Below are 22,971 nucleotides of genomic sequence, written 5' to 3'. Positions count from 1 at the left end.
TATTTTATTCTATATATTTTTTATCTTATTCTATAAGTATTCCACTTACTGTATTACGTTTTAGGAGTCAGTTAGTCGGTCTATTAGAAAGGAATTTTCTACTTTTTATTTTATTTTATTTTTGTACTTTTTCCTAGGACTTATTGTGTGCTATCACCGGGTGCATTGCATTACATTTCACTGCATATATGTATGGAAGTATGTATATGTATGTGACAAATAAAAAATCTTGAATCTTGAATCTTGAATCTTGAATCTGTCTGTCAATAATTTAAGCCTTTATTATATATTATATTATAAAGAGTATTTTATCGTATGGTGGCCTTTTTGTTATCGTGTCTTGTGCTGTCCACTACTTTGTCCACTTTGGCATAATTAGGTCTAAAACCTGTGTCAGATTTATACATCAGTATTTGCTATGTGGTGTTAAAACTGACAGAATGTGTTGAAGCTATTACAGCCAAAAATAATAGTAGTCTGTTTTATATAAATTTAAATGACCTCATACGAAAAGAAAAATAGTCACTTTGACTATTTACAGTATTTGACTATTGACATTCTTATGACTACAGGATTGTTTTAGTGTAATGATACTGTTCCTTCCAGTCGCTGAAGTACATCACTTATTTGAAATGATCTCTAAATAATAGACTTATCAAAAAAAGGGGGGCATCTAATTTGCCACGTCATCTTTCCAGGGATAAAGTTGAGAAACGCTGTCATTGGCACGGCGGTGCGTGTCAGGAGGGGAGCAGGGGTATGATTTGGTCCATGGTGCTCCTCGGCAGAGATCCGCATGGAGGCCTGAGGACTGTGAGAATTAGGGGAAAGTTCACAGCGCAGAGAATGCCTGTGTTGTAGGCGATTCCCAAGGTCCGGATTGTTAAACACCCTCTGCCAGAGAGAGCTTGCAGGCGATACATGAGCCAGGGCCAGACCACAAAGGAAAGGGAATTAGCCGGTTAACCCTCTCTTGTCTGCTGCCGAGGCAAAGTGGGGGAAAGGTCGCTGGGAGACTGTCCGCCGTGTAGAGGGGGGAGTCATGGAGCGCTGTGCGTGTGGAATGTCACAAACATGCGTTAATTTAATGGAAGCCTTCTACTTAGACATCATCAAAGAATGCAATGTTTCAGCTTAAAAAAAAGTCCTTCCACTTGCTACTCATTGAGGTTTTATGTTGCTAAATAGGGAACAATGAGGTTCAATTCAAAGTAGAATATGCAAATTACTCTTTAGACTGCATTTACAAGTGAAGATTATTCATAGGGGTTTTTTACGGTGTTGCTTTGTTAGCCATCATACTATATACGGGTGGTTGTAATTCAATAGAAACCGGTGTTTCAATTGAATATACTTACATTCATTAGACTGAGAGGTTGACAAATTAGGCAGAGAATAACTCCAAATAGGACTGCTATTGAGAAATGAACCACTTTACATATGAGATAGCTATTTACATATAAAATACATATATTGCTGCTTTTGGGACACAAACACAAACTTTAAAGTCTTTAAAAAATGTAGACTGTTGTAAGAGCCAAGAAAATTGTCAGCTTGGCGAGATTTTATTATTTGCTTCATAAACATCCAAGAGTCAAAGGGGAAAATAAGATATTTGTTGTGAGCACGAGTTCATTATTTTGTTTGCATACACCTTGAGTTTGCGGAAATTATTAATGTGGATTATACTTTATGTAACCTTCATGCCTAGTCTTGAACGCACCCAAGAGGCTTTGCTTCTAAAGGATAATTGCAGTGTGGAGTGGAAATAAAGAGGATGACTCACACCCATTTTCATCATGGTGACTGGAAAACAGTCCTGGCTGATAATGATTCATGACCATAAAAAGGGACATCCTATGACAGTATAGAGAGATTTGGCATACAAATACAGAAATGTGAGGAATAAAAGATTTATTTTTCCCGTAATATCTACCCTCCTGTCTTCCTTCCTTCCAGCCGACGGCCATCCCATACACCAGCGAGCCTCGGCCCTGTGAGTGATCAGCTCCACGCCCCCTCCTCCTGCTCCCTGCAGCTGTTCCATTCAAAGATCCAAAATGGCCGCTCCCATCCGAGCCGGCATGGCGACCTTTCACCCACATTCCAAACGAAGAACATCTGGAGGGAGAGAATGAAGGGAAGAAAGAAAGAAAAACCCCAAAAACAGGCGCTGCAGGGCAGAAAGAGAAGAGATGTGTAGGTTAGTGCTGTTTTATGTTAAAATGGGATCCGCCATTTCCCATCATTTTTTTTTAAACTTAAATTCTTTATATTTGGGGGGGTAGAAAATGTTTTCTTTTCTTATTTCATTATGTTAAAAAAAAATGTTCCTGACATATACAGTATATACTCGACTCCACTCATGATGATGACCTAGTTTAAATGAAATGTTTAACCACACGGCAGTTTAATATACATTACATATAGATTAGAGCAGCATGCACCCAAACAATACAACGAAAATAAATAACAACAAATAAGCAATCACAATAAAGTAATTACCATCAAAATAGAAGAAAAAATCGTTTTAAATGGGGAAAAAATGGCAATATGCCTTTATTAAGTCACCATCAGACTGAAGACACACACAAGAAATGCACACACACGTGTCCCGTATGTCAATGAAGACACAGGCCCTACTGGCTTACTGTACTGTATGTAGCATACTGTACTGCATACTGTATCACCGTTCTGGGTTACTGCATACTGTTCTGTATTGCTGTTCTGTTCGGTGTTACTGTATTGCTGTCTCATACTGTTGTAGACTGTACTGTGTATCTCCACACACACACTACCTCACTTTATTCACATGCTACTGTAATGCACTTATCTGTATATACATAATAGCCTATCCCATATACATAAGTCTATTCCTTTTATTTCTATTTTGTACCCCCACCCTGTATTACTTTTGAGTTATTTTATTTTATTTTATTCTATATTATTCAATTTACTTACTGCATTATGTTTTAGGAATCAGTTAGTTTCAGTTGGTCAAGTAGAAACTAGGTTGCTACTGTGTTCAGTCTAGAACATATTATGCATAATCACTGGGTGCGTTGCATTGACATTTCACTTGCATATATGTATGGAAGTGTGTATACCTATGTGACAAATAAACCTCTTGAATCTTGAAGAGTCCATCAGGAACTTGTTGAACATGGACGGTGTTGCAGGTCTGTCATTCTAGCGCCACCCAGTGGTGATCAGAGGAAAAAAGACATTTCCCCCCCTCCGTTGGCCATTAAAAAAATGAATGGCTTGCAGTATCTCCCCATAGTGCAGAAAGGCATGAGCGTGCACTTGGAGAAAAAAATTGCATAAACGGAACCCTGAACCCCTGCTCTTCTGGGTGCCCCGTCTGCTCATGATGCATTTCCCTGACATTCACTCTCGCCCTCTAACTCAATCTGGAAAGAAACACAAGTAATTTAAAACAGAAGAATGAATACACATGTTTATACCAGTGATTAAACCTCAGTTAAACATGCCAAAGACGGCCCCTAGGAGTACTCCTCTCCATGGGAACTGTCCCCAAAATATCATGGAGACTATCTCACAGGAGGCCCTCGCCCCCTCAGGACCGCTGCTTTAACAGGGGTGGAGGGGGGTTGCTTTTGTAACATCGTCCACAGGCCAAAGATGTTGGCGTGATGCATCGAACTGGACCAGGCTCATCTGGGGAGAAACAACACAATAAGGGCCTTTATATATATTTGTGTTTTATATAAATTAAAAAATCATTTGTTCATTTTAAGTATCTTTTAAACACTTTGTGTTTGTATGAATGAAAGATAATATAAAAGATATACCCATGAGCAAAGTGTTTCATGCGGTTATGGATACAACGGTAGTGCAATGAAATGATTTATAAATCATCAGCCACACCCTGGACAGTAACCGTTCCAGCATAACGAAAATATGAATGCAGATTTTGCATAAATTATATTTGAATTATCATTTCTTTGGAGATTGTATGAATTCTGCTTTCTTTTATATCAAAACCAACGTGGACAGGACTTAGGTCACCCCTGTGAGGTAAAAGATAGAACACTCAAGGCCATGAAAATATTTTGTCCTGCCTTTTTAAAAGAGTCAACAAGTGGTTTGAAAATCTATTGCTTTATAGTGTAACACAAAAGGTTACTTTTGTGTGTGTGGGTGTGTGTGGCAGGAAACCCCAGTGAATGTGTCGGTGTACTGTTGTGATTTTGTGGTGGCATGTGGGAAAGACTATCTTCATAATGATAGATAGATAGATAGATAGATAGGTGCTTTATTCATCCCCGGCGGGAACTGCAGTGTCACGGCTTACAAAAAAATAATAATTAGCAATTATAATAAAGCAATGGAATATAAATATGAAAATGGCAATATATGGATAAATGTGGGAATATACAATACAATAAAACCTATGGGTTAACTGTAATAAAATATGACAATATACACGAAGCATAATTCAAAACAACAAATATTACCTAATAAATAACAGAAAACAAACACGTTTTTAAAAATAAATATAAAATTGACCCAAAAAAATAAACAAGAGAAATTTGGTCATATACAGTAACTAATAAAGTAAACCTCACAGTGAACCAGAAAGATGAACCTAAAGACAAAAAAAATGGTGATGTACAACACACAATAAGATGTACAATAAAACCTAAAGATTACCATCAAATACAAGCCTTTTTTTGACAGAAATTCGTAAATTAAACCTAAAAATGTAAAGACTAAACAGAATGGCAATAAACCTCAAAGATTATCAGTAAACATACTGATGCTGTATCAACAAATTCACATGCTGGAAGTCGTGCAATTTGTGCATTTCTTTTTTTATTTAATTCATTAAGTTATTAACAGTAAGACAATCTCCCGAGTAGAAATCAACTACTCCAATGCTTAATGCAGTATTTTAAGCGTTCTCGGCAAATACCACTACAGCCCCGATCGGAACGCACCGAATGTACTATTTAGTGAAACCTCCCTCATACTCGTAACCTCCAGTGTGTCGATCTGAGGGGGCGTCAACGCAACAAACCCAGCCCCGGGCAGCCGGGACAGGCGGGCCGGATCGGGCCGTTTTCTCGCCGCTCAATTCCGCAGAAGCGGGGCGGCAACTCTGTTGTCCGCTGCCCCGGGTCCCACGGCGTTCGACGTGACAAGCCGTGTTTGTTTCGTCTCCCTCGAGATCGGAAGCAGTTCACAGAGCGACAAGTTTGCCTTAGAGGCGCCCCCCCCCCCCCCCCCTCCCTCCCCCGAAGCCATCTCTCGCCCCTGGGAACGCGCTCGCTTGGTTTCCACGGCGGTTTGGGGAGCAGGGCGAACGGAGCGAACACTTGGGATGGAGTGGGGGGTTTCACAGCGGATACAACCTGCGTCTGAGGGGGGGAACCTCTCGCTGTCATCGGGGGTCGGGGGTCGCACGGAGTCACATGGCGTCCCTTCGGGAACGGCGGGGAGCCTGACCCGCCGCGGCGCAGGCCACCGCGCCGGCCACAGCTGCCCCCCACCCCGCCAAGCGCTGAGAAATTCCTCCTCCAAAAAAAAATAAAATAAAAGCAGGGACTCTCTGCTCGTCTTCCTGAGCCAAATACCCAGCTAAAGCGCGCCATGAGAGCGGCATTTCCTTTGGATATTCTCGGTCTCCAGTGATCCCCCTCTCCTCCGTCCGCCGGCCCCTCGGCTCCGTTTACGTTCGTGTCACTGCGGGGGCAGGTCGTGTTAGTTCCCACGCCGTGTAAGCAGGCTTATTTTTGGATTGGGCTTTTCATATTTCGAATTCAACGCCACGGCCGCCGAACCTGACCCCCGTGAGCCATCAAATGACCTTGCGCGTCGATCCATCTGGTGACCGCCTGACGCGCATCGATCCCCGTTAAGAGGGTCTGTCAGGTGGCCGCTTTGACAACACCTGCCCAGCCCTGGTTTCACTTCATGCCCCGGTAGAGCGCGTCCCCACCACTCGCAAGGTGTGCCGACCGCCCCGCCTTGATCCGGTGTTTTTGATTTATTTGATTTATTATTTTTAAGGTTGTAAAATTACAATCAATGTATACCAGTGGAATTGGTTGATGTAAGTCATCGATTCGTTGGAGTTTTTCGTGGGCTGGCGACACCCAGAATCAACCAGGGACTTTCCATCGCACGTTGACTGCGGCGTCGCATCGCATCCTTATCATTTCTCACTTATTATGCGACTGCCTTGGGCCCGGCAAGACTCGACTCGTTTGGAATTGCGCCGATCCCCGTCTGGCTCTGGAGGGGAACACTACACCGCAGGAAGAGAAAGGATTGGGCAACATTTTACAGTTCACGTACATCAACCAGACTTTCTCGCTCCTCGCAGGGGAATGTCTCACATTCCCACTCAGGACTTGTTGCATGTATGGTCATAACTAAACAGGGGATGGTGGCCATATGTAGGGTAGGGTACTGCGGGTAGCAGTACTACACTACCAAGTTCGCTCCAGTTACTTTGTACAAAATGCTGTCGTCAGGGCGGCGAAAAAGCGTTGTTTCAACTATATTAACCTTAAGAGGGGAGGTTACAGAGCTATTTCACAATCCCCGCAGGCCCCGCCGCCCTGGATTTGTTTTTCCCTCTCTGTCCCTGCACCTGCTTGAGCCGCAGCACCGCGGTGCATTGTGGGAACCTGACATGCGCTTGTTTTTCTGACCTGCATAAGGTGAACTGAACCCGATTCGCCCCCGCAGGCTCCGCTCTTGCGCCAGCTTGGATGCGGCAGTTGAAATATAAGAACCATGAAGAAAAAGGTTCCTTCCCGACAAACCTCTGTGCGGCTGTTGTTGTTGTTGTTGTTTTTTTGGAGGCGGGGGTGGTTGGATGATGTCAAATGGTACCAGTGACTCATCCGATTTGTCCGACTTGACTGACTGTGTTGCTGCGCTGTCGTTAGAATCAAGGAAGTTCCAGCACGCGGCGCGTTGTCGATGTCCTCCACTCTCCCCTCTTCCTCTTCTGCCCCCCCGGAGGAAGGACAAGCCAGGATGGGTCAAATGCAGAGGCCACATTTCACCAGCCACCATCCAAAGCTTGTGTGTGTGTGTGTGTGTGTGTGTGTGTGTGTGTGTGTGTGTGTGTGTGTGTGTGTGTGTGTGTGTGTGTGTGTGTGTGTGTGTGTGTACATATATGCATGTGTTGTAGTGCGGTGTGTCATGTGACAAATAAAGATTCTTAATTCTTTCCTCTTCCTCTTCTTCTTCTTCCTCTTCTTCTTCTTCTTTTTTTTACATTTTTTTAGTTTTTGTGGGGCTTTGCAATCGTTGCCCAAAATGTGCATTTTTTTGCCAAAGTTTGTCATGCTTCCTTAGAGGCTGATGATTATGTTTTAGTATTTTTTGGGGTATTTTTAGAGCTTATAGAGCTTATCGTGCGCCATCACCAGGTGTCGTGACGTTTCATTGCACGTAGTATGACCCTATGTATATGTATGCGACAGATAATCTCCTGGACTTCAACTTGAACTTGCAATCAGAAAACCTGCAACAGCGGAATAGAGTGAGGCGCTGGAGCAGGGAGGAGGGAGGGAGGGAGAGAGAGCGAAGCAGAGAATGTCCGAAAGTTACCTCGGAGGCGAGCGACTTCCTGCCCATCCCTCTGTGTCCGGATGGGCCCCATTGAAACAGCAGAGCGCCATAACCGGGCGGGTGACTATGACCTCCCTGCGCTGCGTTCTGCCACCCGGCGGGAGGAAGGGATAAGCGGCGAGCCAAATTCCTCCGGGAGAGAGAGAGAGAGAGAGAGAGAGAGATGAGAGAGAGAGAGAGAGAGAGAGAGAGAGAGAGAGAGAGAGAGAGAGAGAGAGAGAGAGAGAGAGAGAGAGAGAGAGAGAGAGAGAGAGAGAGAGAGAGAGAGAGAGAGAGAGAGAGAGAGAGAGAGAGAGAGAGAGCAAAGCAGAGAATGTCCGAAAGTTACCGAGTTGCCGAGCGCCATTTCGAAGTAGGGCTGGATCAGGGTTGTCCTCCTGTAAAATTGTTACTATATTTTTAACCTGTCGCAATTCTACACGACTAAAAATAAAATCCATGTGTCACCACTTTGCCGTGTTTATGTATTGGCTCATTGTTAATGAGCGTCGGCTTATGAACCAGGCCTCCAGAAGTGTAGGAAAAAAAAGCCCCCTTCCGAGTGATACAAGACACAGGACCGTCCTGATCCCCCTGGCTGGGGTTATTTTTGTGATAATGAGGAAGAATCTTTATTTGTCATGCACCACACACACACGTGGCGACCAACACACACTTCAAACGGTGGCCGGTGGAATGAGTTCTCTGCTTTGAGCCCTACCCGGCCTGTCCATCGCTGGTCAGGCGACGACGTTGTGCGTGTTTTTGGCGGGGGCCCCGATGTCACAGCGAGGAAACTCTGTGTGAGCACGGGAAGAGACGCGCAAACTCCGCACAGAAGGGCCGCTGATCAGGAGATAAGCAGGCGGGAATCGAACCCAGGACCTCCTTGCTGCAACGCACTGTGCCACCGTACCCCGTATGATGACTGGCTGGCTGTACATTATCCCGCTTATGACGTAGCTGCTTACTAAATAGAAGAATACGTTGAGGCATAATATTGATTTGAATATATGGATTGATGTATGTTGATGAATGTCTAGTTTGAGCTTCCGCCAAGAAAAATAGTCCACAGCAACACTGCAACAACGCAGGGAACTAACCTAAAAAAAACCTTCACCCTTCCGATGTGAATATTCAAATTTCATATTCAATGTGGAAATTGACATATTCGCATTCATGTCTTCGAGTCTTCCATTGTAGTTCCTGTGTAGAGTCACCAGATGGCACCACTAGCTAGTGTCGGCATTACCGTGTAGGTGGAGTGATGCAATGGACGCAAAACCACGTGTATAAGTCGTTGCCCATGACAACGGTCATTATTAACCGACAGCGGTCATTATTTAGAAATAACCGACCGCTAATCACCGCTATTGACCAACTGGAATCCAGTGTTCCAGAGAGCCAAACATAAATCCAAACATACGGTGGTGGGACATGTTGTTGTTCCATTATTATGAAATAGGGATTGAAACACAGAAGAAATACTAAAGTACATTTGTGCCCTTGAACCTAATTCTCTGAGCCTGTAAACATCACCTCGTCAACCCCAAAAAACACAGTTGGTGGCACAGACTCTTTGCCCGGGGTCGTGTCAGGGTTCTGCCCTGCGTACATATTACTCAGGTACGCCCCTCACGCTTCCCCCTGTTCAAGGGGAGAGCTGGGCGGCTTGCAGACACACACACACACACAGACGTATCTCCAACCCTGTGTTACATTTGTCTGTTTGGAGAGACCGGCGGGGAGTAACCGGGCGGGGTACCAGGTGACAGGGGCGGTGTGGCACCGTCTTGACTTGTTTTTTCAATACCTCCAGAAATGTTGTTGACTGTGGAGCCTGGTGAGCGGTACGAGAGTCTGAAATCGGAGTTCCCCGGACCGCTGCCAAGCCTTTCCTCGGGAGCTAAGTTTTTGTTTACTGCCCGGGTTTCACGTTGCCTGCTGACGTGAACTTGTTTGTCGGCAGCAGTCGTTCTGCCCAAGGTTAAGCAGGGGCGAGTGCAAAAAGCATCCATAATTCTGCACGTGTGTAGAGAACGAGTGGGGGAACAATTTGTATTCACTAAAAATAAGATGTGGCCTCAGTGTTTCAAACTGTTTAAAACAGGGTCGGTGATATCATATATATGATAACAAATTGACAACAAATAAAAACAAACAATATATATGATAAAAATAAAGACCAACAAAAACAATACATGTGATACAAACAAACAATATGATTAAAAAAATAAAAACAAACAATGAACAGTAAATGATACAAAAAATAAACACAAAATATATTTGTGATAAAAATTTGAAAACAAACACATATGATAAAAAATAAAATACAAACAAACACTGTATAATTAAAACAAACAATATATGATAACAAATAGAAACAAACTAAAAACAATATATGATTAAAAACAAATAATAAATAAAAACAAATCAAAATCCGCTAAAACTGTAAATATTTAGCATTATTCGGACACACACAGTGATCTGAATGGATTGATGACATTTTTAAATCAATGGAAATGTTATCGTAAACCTACATAAATATTGGTTTGTATTACACAATCATAAAGAGTGCACAGTGCAGCTGTGTAACAATGTTTGACTTCACATTTACTTTAAACTACCTTGTGTGAGTTAACAACTGGAAAACACTACATTTGGAACTACCTTTAAATAACTGAAACGTGTTTCAACGTTTCCTTCACGCTGGGGTTGGTTTCAGAAAGGGGAGAAAGCAGCAAACGGGTCCATTCTAGTTTCTTCGGAAAATAGGTCAGAGCAACAGGAAAAAAGCTCAGATCATTCAAACACTCGGCGGGGTCGTATGTGGAACAGTAACATCATAAATCATAAAACAACCTTTCACTCATAGTTTGAATGTTTCAAACAAGCCAATACAGTATGTATCGATTGAAGGCAGTTTTTCTTTTGGATGTTTGCAGAAAGGGAACGTGCATTTCCAGCCACTACATTACAAGCACTGTTCGGCTTTGGAGGCTATAAAGGCTGATTACAGTGTTCTATTAACATTATTATAGTTTCTTTGTAAACATTTAGCCAACGGTTCTTATAATTTCATTTAGGTTTAGAGTAGAATTATCTCCTTGGTTACAAACAGAATGCCTGCTACTCCAGTTTGGTAGGATGGGAGTGGGCATCACTGAATTTCCTTCAACAGTCATCGTTTATCGTAAAAAACACTGCTAAAACTGGTACCATTTTTAAGCAGTGTTTTACTTTTGAGGTCAGGTCTCATTTCTTAGCATAGATTTTCATCATCGGGCTCATCACACTGATGCTGTACATTCACGGGCAAAACAAATTCCCCATGGAAACATACTGTGTGCTGCTGCCCTCTGCTGGGAAGAATTGACAGATATACACTACTCACAAAAAGTTAGGGATATTCGGCTTTCGGGTGAAATTTCAGGACGAACCTAAAATGCACTATAACCTTTACAGGTGAACCTAATTTGACCTTCTCTAAACTTTTGAATGCACATGTCCAACTGTTGAATGTTTCAGTACTTTTTGCACAACTTGCTGTTCTCTAACAAGGAGCTGAACGGCAAAATTCACAACAGGTGTTTGATCCATGAATCGACCAATACATTTCCTGGATCAATTAGAATTGGTATTTAAACAGTTCTCTTCATCATGCTGTTCACATTTTGACATCATGAGACCAAGACGACACCTTACAACTGATCAACAGTACATCGCCATTGTGAGGCTTCAAACATGATGTTCTCAGAGGGAAGTGACCACTGAGCTTAAGAAAGAAAGAAAGACCAGGTGATAATTGTCCATCGCTGGTCAGACGATGATGGGTGCATGTTTTTGGTGGGGGTCCTTACTGACGTGAGGTGGAGGAAACCCCATGTGAGCACGGGGAGAACATGCAAACTCCACACAGAAAGGCTCCTATTTGGGAGATAACCCGCCTGGAGCACGGTGCCAGCAGCGCCCCAGGCGGGAATCAAACCCAGAACCTTCTTGCTGTGAGGCAGCAGTGCAATGCACTGCGCCACCGTGCCACAGCGTGCACAGTGCCAGAGACTGGAAGAGCCACAGAAAGGCATAGAAGTGGACGTCCTTTGGCCACATCCCACACTGATGAGCGCTTCATTGGAAACAGTGCCCTGCAGAACCGGATGATGAATGCCACTCAACTCCAGACACATTTAAGGGAGGTGAGAGGCACCCAAGTGTCACGTCAGACCATTCAAAACCGTTTACATCAGCGTGGTCTATGTGCTAGACGACCTGCAAGGGTACCTGACCACACCACCAGGCACAGGCTTCATTGTCTTGCACGGGCCACGAAGCATTTACGCTGGATGAGGGACCAATGGGCCTCAGTGCTGTTCTCTGATGAAAGTCGATTCACGTTGAGCAGAAATGATGGCCGCCAACAATGTTGGAGAAGTCAAGGAGAGCGCTATGCATCAGCCACTGTTGTCACCAGACGAGCCTTTGGTGGTGGTGGTGTTACAGTGTGGGCAGGTGTGTCTAGTCAATACAGAACTGCCCTACACTTTGTGAATGGTACAGTGACAAGCCCATACTACCTGAATAACATCATTAATCCAGTCATTGTGGCCCTGCATGAACAACACAGGCCTAATTTCATCTTCATGGATGATAATGCTCCAGCTCATCGTGGTCGCATCATTAGGGAACAGCTGCTGGAGACTGGGGTACCTCAAATGGAGTGGCCTGCACTTTCTCCAGACCTGAATCCCATAGAAAACCTATGGGATCAGCTGAGTCGCCGTGTAGAGGCTCGTCACTCCGTACCCCAGAACCTCAATGACCTGAGGGCCGCCCTTCAAGAAGAGTGGGGGGCCAGGCCTCAGCAGACAATAAATCGACTTGTGAACAGCATGAGACGTCGTTGTCAAGCTGTAATTGATGCTCAAGGGCACATGACAAGTTATTGAGACATTTTTTGTTGTGGTAAACCCACCACTGTTGTTGGCTTTTTTTTCAATAAATTGTTTGAGATAAGGAAATCACCATTGCATGCTTCTACTTAAATGCCCTCCTTTCATGATATATCACTGTAGTGTGAACTTTTTACATTTTCCATAAATTTCACCCGAAAGCCAAATATCAGAGTAGAGTAGTGTACATGGTATCTGTCACAGTGGGAAATCCTAAAATAGAAGTAACTTAGTTGTATGACTTTCTATTCATGGTTTCATATTCAGCCAAAGGAACTGGAGCCTGATAAGAGCTTGATATTTTCAGAATTCATTCAGTCTTGGGAAATCAGGGGAGAAAGATTCATGCACACCTATGTAAAGTGTGAACAATGCTTTGATATGCCAAATGTATCTAGTACTCACAATGAAAAGGTCACTTTCAATGAAAAATGTTGAATATATTAAAATATATTATAGTTGCGACCACAGTGGGAATCAAAAACAATAATGGATCCACTTAATTTCTACAGGGAGGACACAAAGGATTCAAGTATCAGTATAAAGGACAGCAGCATGTTAGTTAAGAGTTACATCCACTTAAAATGTGTTAGAACTATGTGGCTTCCTGGTACTTCATCATTATTTCATACATTGTTGGCAAAGAGTTGCACCATGACAATTAATAAATTAAATTATAATCTTAGTAAAAAAACCAACGTCAGCTTAAAAAAAATAAAAAATGAACTACACAGCCACTTCCATTTGAATAACCAAATTTATTTCAAATCATCAGCACAAACAAGATGTAGACCATTGCAGGGAACTGACAGCTTCTTCTGAACCACAGACACTGGATCAGCACCTCAGCTCAACCACGCACTGCAAAGAGAAAAGACATGAGGAAAGCTGCCACTTCTGAAAATAGGGGGAATCTCATAAACACACTGGTAACTATGAATGTAACGGTTTCACAGCATGGTATCTACCAAAATACATCTGTATACGGTATAAATATTTACCTTTGGTTTCTGGATATTCAATTAATAATTTATATTAAAGAAAAACACATGGTAAAGCCTCTGCCGCAGTGCGGAAAGGCACTTGTCAGGGCCCTCAAATTCACAGGAGAGGCAAAATAAGCGACATATCAAATCTGCCTCATTTACAAAATCGAAGATGTAAACCTCAATTCACCTCACGTTGCCCCTGCGTGGTAGACGGCCAAATGTTTCAATAATCCATCCAATGAGTAATTTCACCAAGCACTGCGTTCGTGCAAGTAAGGTAAAGCACCGTGTCGTAAAATATTGGTGTAAGCAGTTCTGCCTGATAGTGGAACGTGGCGCTTGGGGAAATTACACATTGGATGGATTATTACAACATTTGGCCAAGTTTACATCTTCAGTTTTGCAACATAAATTTATACCGTGGGCACAGAATTACAGGGAAAGGGTTACAGTTCAGAAGCGTGGTCGTTTGATATCGCAGTATAACAAATGCTGTACAGTTACATCCCTATATGTAACCGAGACTGTCATTCAAACTATTAAATGACAATTTACGCATTTTATACATCCAGGAATTTTTCATCTCTGAATCCATGTTTGCTATTATACAAACGGATTATGTACAACAGCAAATTAAGACGACTTGACCCATAACATTCCGACCCGATTCAAATGCGGCTGTGCAATATGAAAATACACGCCACAAAAGGTTGTAATAATGCTTTGTTCAGTTCTTATACCTAGATTCTAATTGTTTACTCTTCATAATACATACAGTGTTCTACTGTTGTTTAATTTAAAAAAAAAAGTGAACAAACATCCCACGTGCCAGCCAACTTGCTGACAATTTAGGAACCCTATGTAAGTATTAATGCCCTGAGCACAGGACAAACTGGCCACCTTCCACCGCGATACACATTTATTTGGGCAAGTGTATTTGTATAGATCATTTCATATGCAAAGGAAATTCAGTCAAAATTACATGACTTCATTATTGTTGCATACTATAAAAATGTATTAGTGTACTTGGTAAACACTGACCAATTTCAAGGCACCTGTTTCTGTTCAGAAAACTTGGGATGAGTATTTGCCGTGTAATACACTTTTTATTCATATGAACAGAAAAAAAAAGAATTGATTCTGAAAATATTTGAGGCCCTGTCAATTTCATTCAATGTATGATGGAACATTGTCAAAACAACTGGAAATACAAGCGGGTACAGGATCAGATACCCCATGCGTTGTATTTTGCAGCTTTACTAAGTCACAGCAATTTATCACATCTGAATATGCAAAGAATGTAACATGGATATAAAACCGGCACCCAACATTCTATATGCCACCCCAAAATAATCACCAGCCTCAACCCCCCCAGAGGTACTTCCCAACCGTGTGGTCCTCACCTATCGGAGCCTCCTGGCTTCTCTCTCAGACTCCAGCAGCGTCAGCACATCTCCCTCTCTGACTGGGCCCTTCACATTCCTGATGATGGAGCGATTGCTGTCATCCATAAACTCAACGCGGACCTGCGACAATAAGGAGACAGAAGACAGAGGTCCATTACACACCAGTTGTACCTAACGATTGATTACACAATATGGCTACACATCCGTTTATGCAGCGGCGTATTTACCAGAACTACCATTCAATTAGAATTCATTGCTACAGACTGGTGCTATTTACACCTTGTACTTGAGGAACTTGCCATCTGCACATATTGGGCGCACTAGTTAGCATAATCCAGTGCACAGGGATGTTCCCTGGTAACTTCTGATTAAAACGTGTACACAATGTATATATCCAACTCCTCGTTTTCGTCATCGGAGTATATTTATCTTGGGTTTCTAATGGCGGCTTGCATCCTGTACCACTGCCCCCCCCCCGCTGCCTCACTCTTCTCAGGGCTTGAGTTGCCCATGAGCTATTTCCAAGTTCACCCCTTTCACTCCCCTTTGAGTGACGATCAAACCACGGAGAGGAGCTCTGGTTGAAGATCCAAGAGGTGTATTTGTCACGAACATACATTCACACGTTAAAGCAGTGACATGTATGCAGCTGGTGTTGGAAGATCAAAACCGCAAGGCTGTACTAATGCAGCTCAATAAGCACAGCCGCACACGCGTGTGCCAGTGTCGGGGCAGCAATGTCCCGCGGGTTCATTTCATGGGGAGAAGGTTGTAAAAAAAAAAAAAAACAACAACACTGCACGAATAAACACGCGCGTTGAACTGGTTGTACGCCGCTCAAGACGACACAAGTCTCGGAACGAATGCGCATATTTAGGGGACTCGCCATTCAACGCGACCACTAACCTGTGTACATTGTCCCTGGGAGCCGGTTCTTCCGAGCACCTTGGTGACCTGTGAAACAAACGCGCACGTCAACGTGCATTTTCAAAACACTCGATACAAGAAATGCCAGTGAATCTAAAAAGACTCCGGAGACTCGGCGCTATCTGTTAGCATTAGCATTAGCATGTAGCATGTAGCATGGCCAGGCCTCCGCGGCGGACGAGCACGGCCAGCGAGCCGCTTAACGCTACGGCGGAAGGAGCAATTCCAACTTCGAAATGTGGCGACCAGTCGCGACACAAACGAGTCGTGGCGCCAGGGAAGTCTTTGAATCGCATTTTCGCAGCCGAGTGACACGTTTTCTTACTCTGGCGAGCTTGATCGGTTGCACGCGGCTGGCGTCCATGTTGTCAGGTTCGACCGGAAAGGGTGTCACGTGGTGTACGGGTCGGTTATATGGCGGCTGGATTTCCTCAAATTTGCGTCTATTTCAAATTTATTATTGTTTCGGGACAGATACGGATTATTGATCTAGCGCGTATTTTATTGTGTGTATTTCTAGAATGTGCTTTTTTTCTGAAATCAAAATATTTTTAAGCGGGCATTTCCTTTTCCGGTAGGCAGATTATACCATACAGCCCATGCAGGGGAAAAAGTGGAGCATACCATTTACATTTCCAAATTAACTCGGAATAAACATAGTTTCTCCTCAAAAACGCAATATGGCAAATACAAATTCTGAACGATTTATTATTATTATTATTATTATTATTATTATTATTATTATTATTATTGTTGTTGTTGTTGTTGTTGTTGTTATTATTGTTATTATTATTACCATTATTACCATTATTATTATTATTGTTGTTGTTGTTGTTGTTATTATTGTTATTATTATTACCATTATTACCATTATTATTATTATTATTATTATTATTATTATTATTATTATTGTTGTTGTTGTTGTTGTTGTTATTATTGTTATTATTATTACCATTATTATTATTATTATTATTATTATTATTATTATTGTTGTTGTTGTTGTTGTTGTTATTATTGTTATTATTATTACCATTATTATTATTATTATTATTATTATTATTATTATTATTATTATTATTATTATTATCATTATTATCATTATTATAGTTGTAATTTATTTATTCCCCCACACCACTATAATGTTCACAACAAGTTATTTTCAAAGTTTGATTTACCAATTTAGTTTTAAAGGTTAATGCAACACAAATGCCTCTCGAGTGGGGAATTCATTATGTACAAGATTTGGTAACGTACCGCCTTATGAAAGTAGAAGGAAAAAAAGGCAACAGTTTGGTTTTTGATTCATGTTTTTTTGAGGCAAACATCAAAACCAGCATGCCCGTCTCTTCCATTCACCTGCGCACAAAGGTCAGAAAGCCTTAATGTTACACCAGGATGTCCAGGATATACAATGTATTGCAAGAAAATCGATTTTAAAATGATTGTTTTGTTGCGGGGCCCCAACCCACTGTGACTTGGACTAGGTCCGCACAGATATGCAGCGCCTCACGTGTATCATCAGAACATCACACTCAAAGATAGAAGTCACTGCATCGTTTGTCTTTTTGGCGAACTCAATCTATTATTTATGTCTCTGAGACAGAATTTTTTTCACTTTTCAAAGTTCAAAGTGTTTTATTTGTCAAGTGTACAGTACAACACAAGGTCATTCGGTACAATGAAATTCTTGGGGCATGACAGGCAACAACTGTGTAGTGGGCATAAAAAGATAAAATAACAAGGCAACCATAAGGAGGAAAGATATATATATTTTTTAATAAAATAAGAGTCGGATATAAAAAAAAAATAAAAAAGGGTAAGAGTTGATGTTACAAATACGGGCAAGAGGTCACAGTGTATGTACATAAAATGAAAATAAGAAAAATAATCCTAAAACAGAAACCCAAATAATTGGGACATTGTAGCAGTTCCATCAGAAATAGGTCAGTCTATTGCACAAGATTTGGATATAAATATAAAGTGAAGGAGTGCCGGTGGACATGTACGTGTAGTTATTGTGATGTACATTTAATTGACATAGATGTAAAATGTTGCTACAGATGTTGCAGGTTGAGAAACCTGATGGCCTGAGGGTAAAAACTGTTTGTGAGTCTGGTAAATTCATTCATATTGTAGAGTTATTATCTGAAATGGGCAAACAAAAATAACATTCAAATCTATTTACTAAGTGTAGCGTAGTTGATCCCTTAAGGCATATAAAAATAATACATCAAGGTCAGAATGTGCAGTGGAGATTATGGACAAGAGGTGGAGTGATTAGAGAATATAGCCATATAAAATAACAACAAGTAGAAGCTTACTCACTGTATGCTTCTACTTGATCTGATACATCTGATACGCTCCGATGTTCACAATAGCACAAAAAAAAAGACTTCATTCTTTTTTTAATTTTTTTTTTACTATTGTAACCATGGTTTGAATATTCTCTTCTCTTTAATGTTCCACTCCTGCAGTTATAATGTGCTGGCTGGTTATTTGATGGACTGACTGATTGATTGGTGAAAAGCGGCTTTACTATCTGTGGCAGTTCTATAGTTTGAAAATAGCAGTTCTACCTGTGGTTTCCAATGAGCTGTCTGCATGTAAGCTTTTAATAGCCTTGTCAGCAACGGAAGACTGCCCCTCACTCTACTCTCTGCCTTTCCTCTTCGACTCAAAGCTCTAAATCACAACACTAATCCTCACGGACAGTATTTTTAACTTGCGTTTAGACAGAAAGAACAGCAATAGGATTAGAGAATCAGTGAGGAGGATGAATCCCCAACTCATGCTGTTGATCTTCTTGCACGCTGAGAGGCGAACACGGTAGCTCTTCCCTTTTAACGTCTGAGTTTTATTTCCAGCCTGGCGGCACGCATTATGGGGGGACGATGCCCTGGGAATTTGACTGGAATGCTGTTGTGATTTTCAACATTGTTTTTTTCTTTTTTTTTCTTTTTTTACTAAAATAATCCACTGCATTGACCTGAACTTTCGCAACGGAGGCTTTCGGAAAGGGCAGCCGTGGTGTTGCCGTCAAAATGGAAGTTCTAAGGCCCAAGATGAAAGTGCTGAAAAAGCGGCGCTCCAGCCTTTTCGCCAGCGTCAAGCGAGAAGTCAGTTTTTCCCTGAGCATCGAGGAGCAGGAGAGCGACTTCCCCTTCTCGCAGGACAGCTCCATCAAAGCCTGGACGTCCATGGACAATCTCGACACCCCAGACGATGGAAAACCCGGCAGAGGCGGGGATAAAAAGGACAAGAAAGACGTACCAAACCCGAGGCAATCCAACATCGTCAACCTCAACGTGGGCGGCAAGGTCTTTCACATCCCAAAGCATCTGGTGCTCCGATACCCCAAGACCAGGATCGGAGTACTGGCCCTCTGCAACGATCCGGCCAAGCGGATGACGCTCTGCGACGACTACAACGTTCAGAACAACGAGTTCTTCTTTGACCGGGACCCGATGTTCTTCCACTACATCTTCCACTTTTACTGCAGCAACGTCTTGTGGGTGATGGACAGCCTTTGTCCCATCAACTTCGAGGAGGAGATTGCGTTCTGGGGGCTGAAGATGAAAGATACTCCGAGGTGTGCTCAGGCCTTAGGACCTTTTTTTCCTTTGTTCTGGCTGCTCTATGTGGATGTGACTGTGTGTCTTCTAGTGTGTATCTCAGAGAGCTGTGTGAAAGCTGCTTCCTGTGAAAAGCGGCATTTAACTATTTGCTTCTTCTCAGGTGCTGCCGCATTCTATTTGAGGAGAAGGTAGACGATATTAGAGACCAGCTGAAGGTCAACCAGGAGCTGATCAACGAGATCAAGCCTCACCAGGACGAGGAGGGATACAAGAGAATGGTCCTCGGACACTGCCGGAAGATCCTCTGGGACTTGATGGAGAACCCCTACTCCTCGCTGTCGGCCAAAGGGTTTGCCGTGTTCTCCAGCCTCTTCGTCCTCATCTCCATCGTGGCCATGACCCTGAACACAGTGAAGGAGCTGAGGGTGTACAAGCTCTACAATAAAACCTACATGGAGTGGATCGAAATCTTCTCCATCCTGTTCTTCACCATGGAGTACTTCCTCCGCCTGGTGACCACGGCAAACATCAAGCACTTTGTGAGGAGCGGCTTAAACTTTGTGGATCTGGTGGCGGTGATGCCTTACTTTCTCCAGATTGTGTTTGAGATGTTTTTCATAGACGCCGAAGACATGAGCGCGCAGGAAGACCTGAAGACCATGGCCAGGGTCAGCAAAGTCAGCAAGGTGCTGAAGGTGGTAAAGCTGATGCGGATCTTTCGCATTCTGAAGCTGGCTCGACACTCCACGGGCATGAGGGCGTTTGGCTTCACCATCCGCCAGTGCTCCGAGCAGGTATGCTTTATTAAAGATTTAAAGGGCTACTCCGGTATCGTTTTGCATAATATTCAAATTTCTCTGTGGCATATGGCACTCCCTGTACAGTAGAAATACACTGACTCCTAGGTAATTGCTATATTTGGGAAATAACTGATTTTAGCTAAGTTTCTTTTTCAAACGGAATGCGGCACAGAAGTAGCATGCACAGCATTCATCCAAGCTGGCAAGCCCACACCTTGAAATAAAACCATTTCCTCACCCTCGTTCTGCCTCTTTGCAACTTAGCAACCCACAGCATTTTGATTGACGAGTCTATTACGCAAGCAAGTTGAAGAAAATTCCTGGACCTCAAAAGTTTCATTCAAGTAGTTGCTATGTTCACTGTTGTTCTCTATTACTAGTCGCATTGGTGTAAATTTGCATAATCGATCAATAGTTGCCCTGGATTGCTAATATTTCTAACCACACTTCTTGAATGTATAGAGATTTGATTATTCTGTATGGAGACATTGATGTGGAAACCGGGGTTGCTCTACCACCGTATCAATAAGGAACCGCAATGTTAACCAGGATGAAGGACTATGCTCCCGTACTCACACACACTATTATTGCAAGTTCAAATGCCTGACGGGCCACGTGCTCTGTGCCCTCAGGTGTGCTGCTTGTTCCTCTTCATAGCCATGGGCATCTTCACCTTCTCTGCTCTCATGCACTCGGTGGAGGTGGATCAGCCCGGAACACCCTTCAGCAGCATCCCAGACGCCTGGTGGTGGGCGGCAGTGAGTAGCCCACTCTTCCATCTACAAAACCTCATAATATGAGGCTGGTTCCAGATGATGAATTTTCCCGAGAGTTGTTATTTATAATACAAAGTTGCGGGAGTTGGGATTCTAAACAGTCTCGAAATATTCATGCTGGGCTTATGATATGAATGCAAACGGTCAGTGTTAAATGTGTTTAGGCATCCTCTAAACAGTGTTGGTGGTAAACTGTAGTTTCTTAGTAGAATCATAATGAAAATCTGTTCATTCTGCCAAGTACATTTTCATATACAATGGATTTGTCGTGGTCTGTATTGGTGCATTGCTGTATAGACAATTAGAATAACACCAGTCTGAAAAAAAAGCCAAATATACAGAAATAGGCAAAAAAAGAACAGAAATAGACATAAACAAGTTATTCCATGAGCTATTTTGTGTTTTTTTTAATCAGTATAAAAAAAGCCTGATGTATATACATATATATATATATATGTATATTGGTACTAGATGTTTCGTTGAATATCATTGGAGATATAATGCTTCTAACATTTACAATGGCATGACTGAACATTCTGGTGATATTAAAGGGAACCAATAATGATTTGGAATTTGGAATTTTTTTTATCAACACGTTGTTGTGTGAGAAGATAATGGGCTGTTCCCAACTTTCCTGACTGAATTTAAACAATAAGCTTACATTGCACTGGTTTCCCGTTTGGTATAATGACAATATAATCCCTGGTTTGAACTTGATTTAGCCGTGCCTCCTAACACACTGGGCATTAGGCGACAGAGTGTTTAACATCATCAACTCTGGCTCTGTCTGTTTCCAAGGGACATTAGTTCTTAACTGTCCGAGCGGCAGCTGTTAATTTATGTGTCTAATCCGTTGTAATGCCTGGTTTCTGACAAGACTCATTCATTGCAGTCAGTGGAACGGTCCCATTGTATTCCTCGAAGGCTTTTCGATCCCGGTAAAGTCACAGCTGTGTTCACACACCGATTCCGCTCGATTATTGAACCGGCGGTAAGCCCGTAGTACGGCCGATAGTTGGATCTATGGCAATTTGATCAAAGGCAGTGCAGCGTCGTTGGTGGTGATCGAACAAAGTTGTTATTATTATTATTCAAACTGATTTCTTAACAAGGAGCTCAAATATGAATGGGTGTCTGGTGCCTTTGTGGTTTTTTTCATCACTAATTCCACTGATTGGATAAGATTTCCATCCTGCATCCTGCATACAGATGAGATACTGTAACATCTTATGTCTAAATCGGACATAACTAGGAGTCTTTTTGTTCCCCAAACTCTTTAACTTAAACCTCTTTTTTCTGTCCAGGTGAGTATCTCCACTGTGGGCTACGGAGACGTGGTCCCCATCTCTTATCTGGGCCGCTGTGTGGCGTTCGGCTGCATCTCGTTTGGGATCATCCTCAACGGCATGCCCATCTCCATCCTCTTCAACAAGTTTTCGGACTACTATGCTAAGCTGAAGGAGCAGGAGTACACCCAGGTCAGCATCGAGCGCACCTTCCAGCTCCAGAGGCGCCTGAGACGCAAGTTTGACGGCTGCTTCGAGCCCCAGGCGCCGGACTCGGACGACGAGACCCACTACCGCCCCGGCGGGCGGCAGGCCTGTCAGGAGTCCATGGACTGAGGGCGTAACCTCGCTGACCCAAAATGGCCTTATCATCCCCAAGGCTCAGGATCTAAGTCTAAAGTCGTAGACCCCACCGTCCGCATGTGACCATGCAGAGCTGACAGGATGCACGGATGGAGGAAAGCAAACAATCAGAGGGGGCAAATAGAGGCAGAGGCAAGTGGAGATAAGCTGTAAGCCTGAGCTTTAGCAACATTTGCACGCTGTGGGAGATGACTTTTCTGTCAAAGCAGCAGGGATCATTGCTCCCCTCGATATTGACTATTTCTTCCTATAAATTGCACTGGACTGTTACTAAGGGTTGACAGAATTGGATATTGGATATACTGTG

The 22,971-nt window shown here is 42.7% G+C and overlaps 2 protein-coding genes across 2 annotated transcripts; one reads left to right on the top strand and one right to left on the bottom strand.

Annotated features, from left to right (window-relative positions):
* Positions 1–13,280: 13,280 nt before the first annotated feature.
* On the bottom strand, positions 13,281–16,269 carry rps28 (ribosomal protein S28). The gene is made up of 4 exons (XM_080010577.1): positions 16,190–16,269; positions 15,844–15,891; positions 14,935–15,057; positions 13,281–13,403 (listed from the first exon to the last, which is right to left on the bottom strand). Exons 1-3 carry the CDS (start codon positions 16,226–16,228, stop codon positions 14,935–14,937), a joined length of 210 nt encoding a protein of 69 aa, XP_079866703.1. The 5' UTR covers positions 16,229–16,269; the 3' UTR covers positions 13,281–13,403.
* A 2,636-nt stretch (positions 16,270–18,905) lies between these two features.
* Positions 18,906–22,637, top strand: LOC307238321 (potassium voltage-gated channel subfamily V member 2; the record flags this gene model as incomplete). The annotated part of the gene is made up of 4 exons (XM_080011253.1): positions 18,906–19,453; positions 19,600–20,233; positions 20,872–20,997; positions 22,320–22,637. The coding sequence occupies 4 exons, from the start codon at positions 18,906–18,908 to the stop codon at positions 22,635–22,637; spliced, it is 1,626 nt and encodes a 541-aa protein (XP_079867379.1).
* Positions 22,638–22,971: the final 334 nt, after the last annotated feature.

Source organism: Zeus faber (assembly GCF_960531495.2).
Source record: "Zeus faber genome assembly, chromosome: 12".
Classification (NCBI taxonomy): Eukaryota; Metazoa; Chordata; class Actinopteri; order Zeiformes; family Zeidae; genus Zeus; species Zeus faber.
The sequence above is the reverse complement of the archived record's forward strand: the minus strand, read 5'-3'. Positions and strand labels throughout refer to the sequence as shown.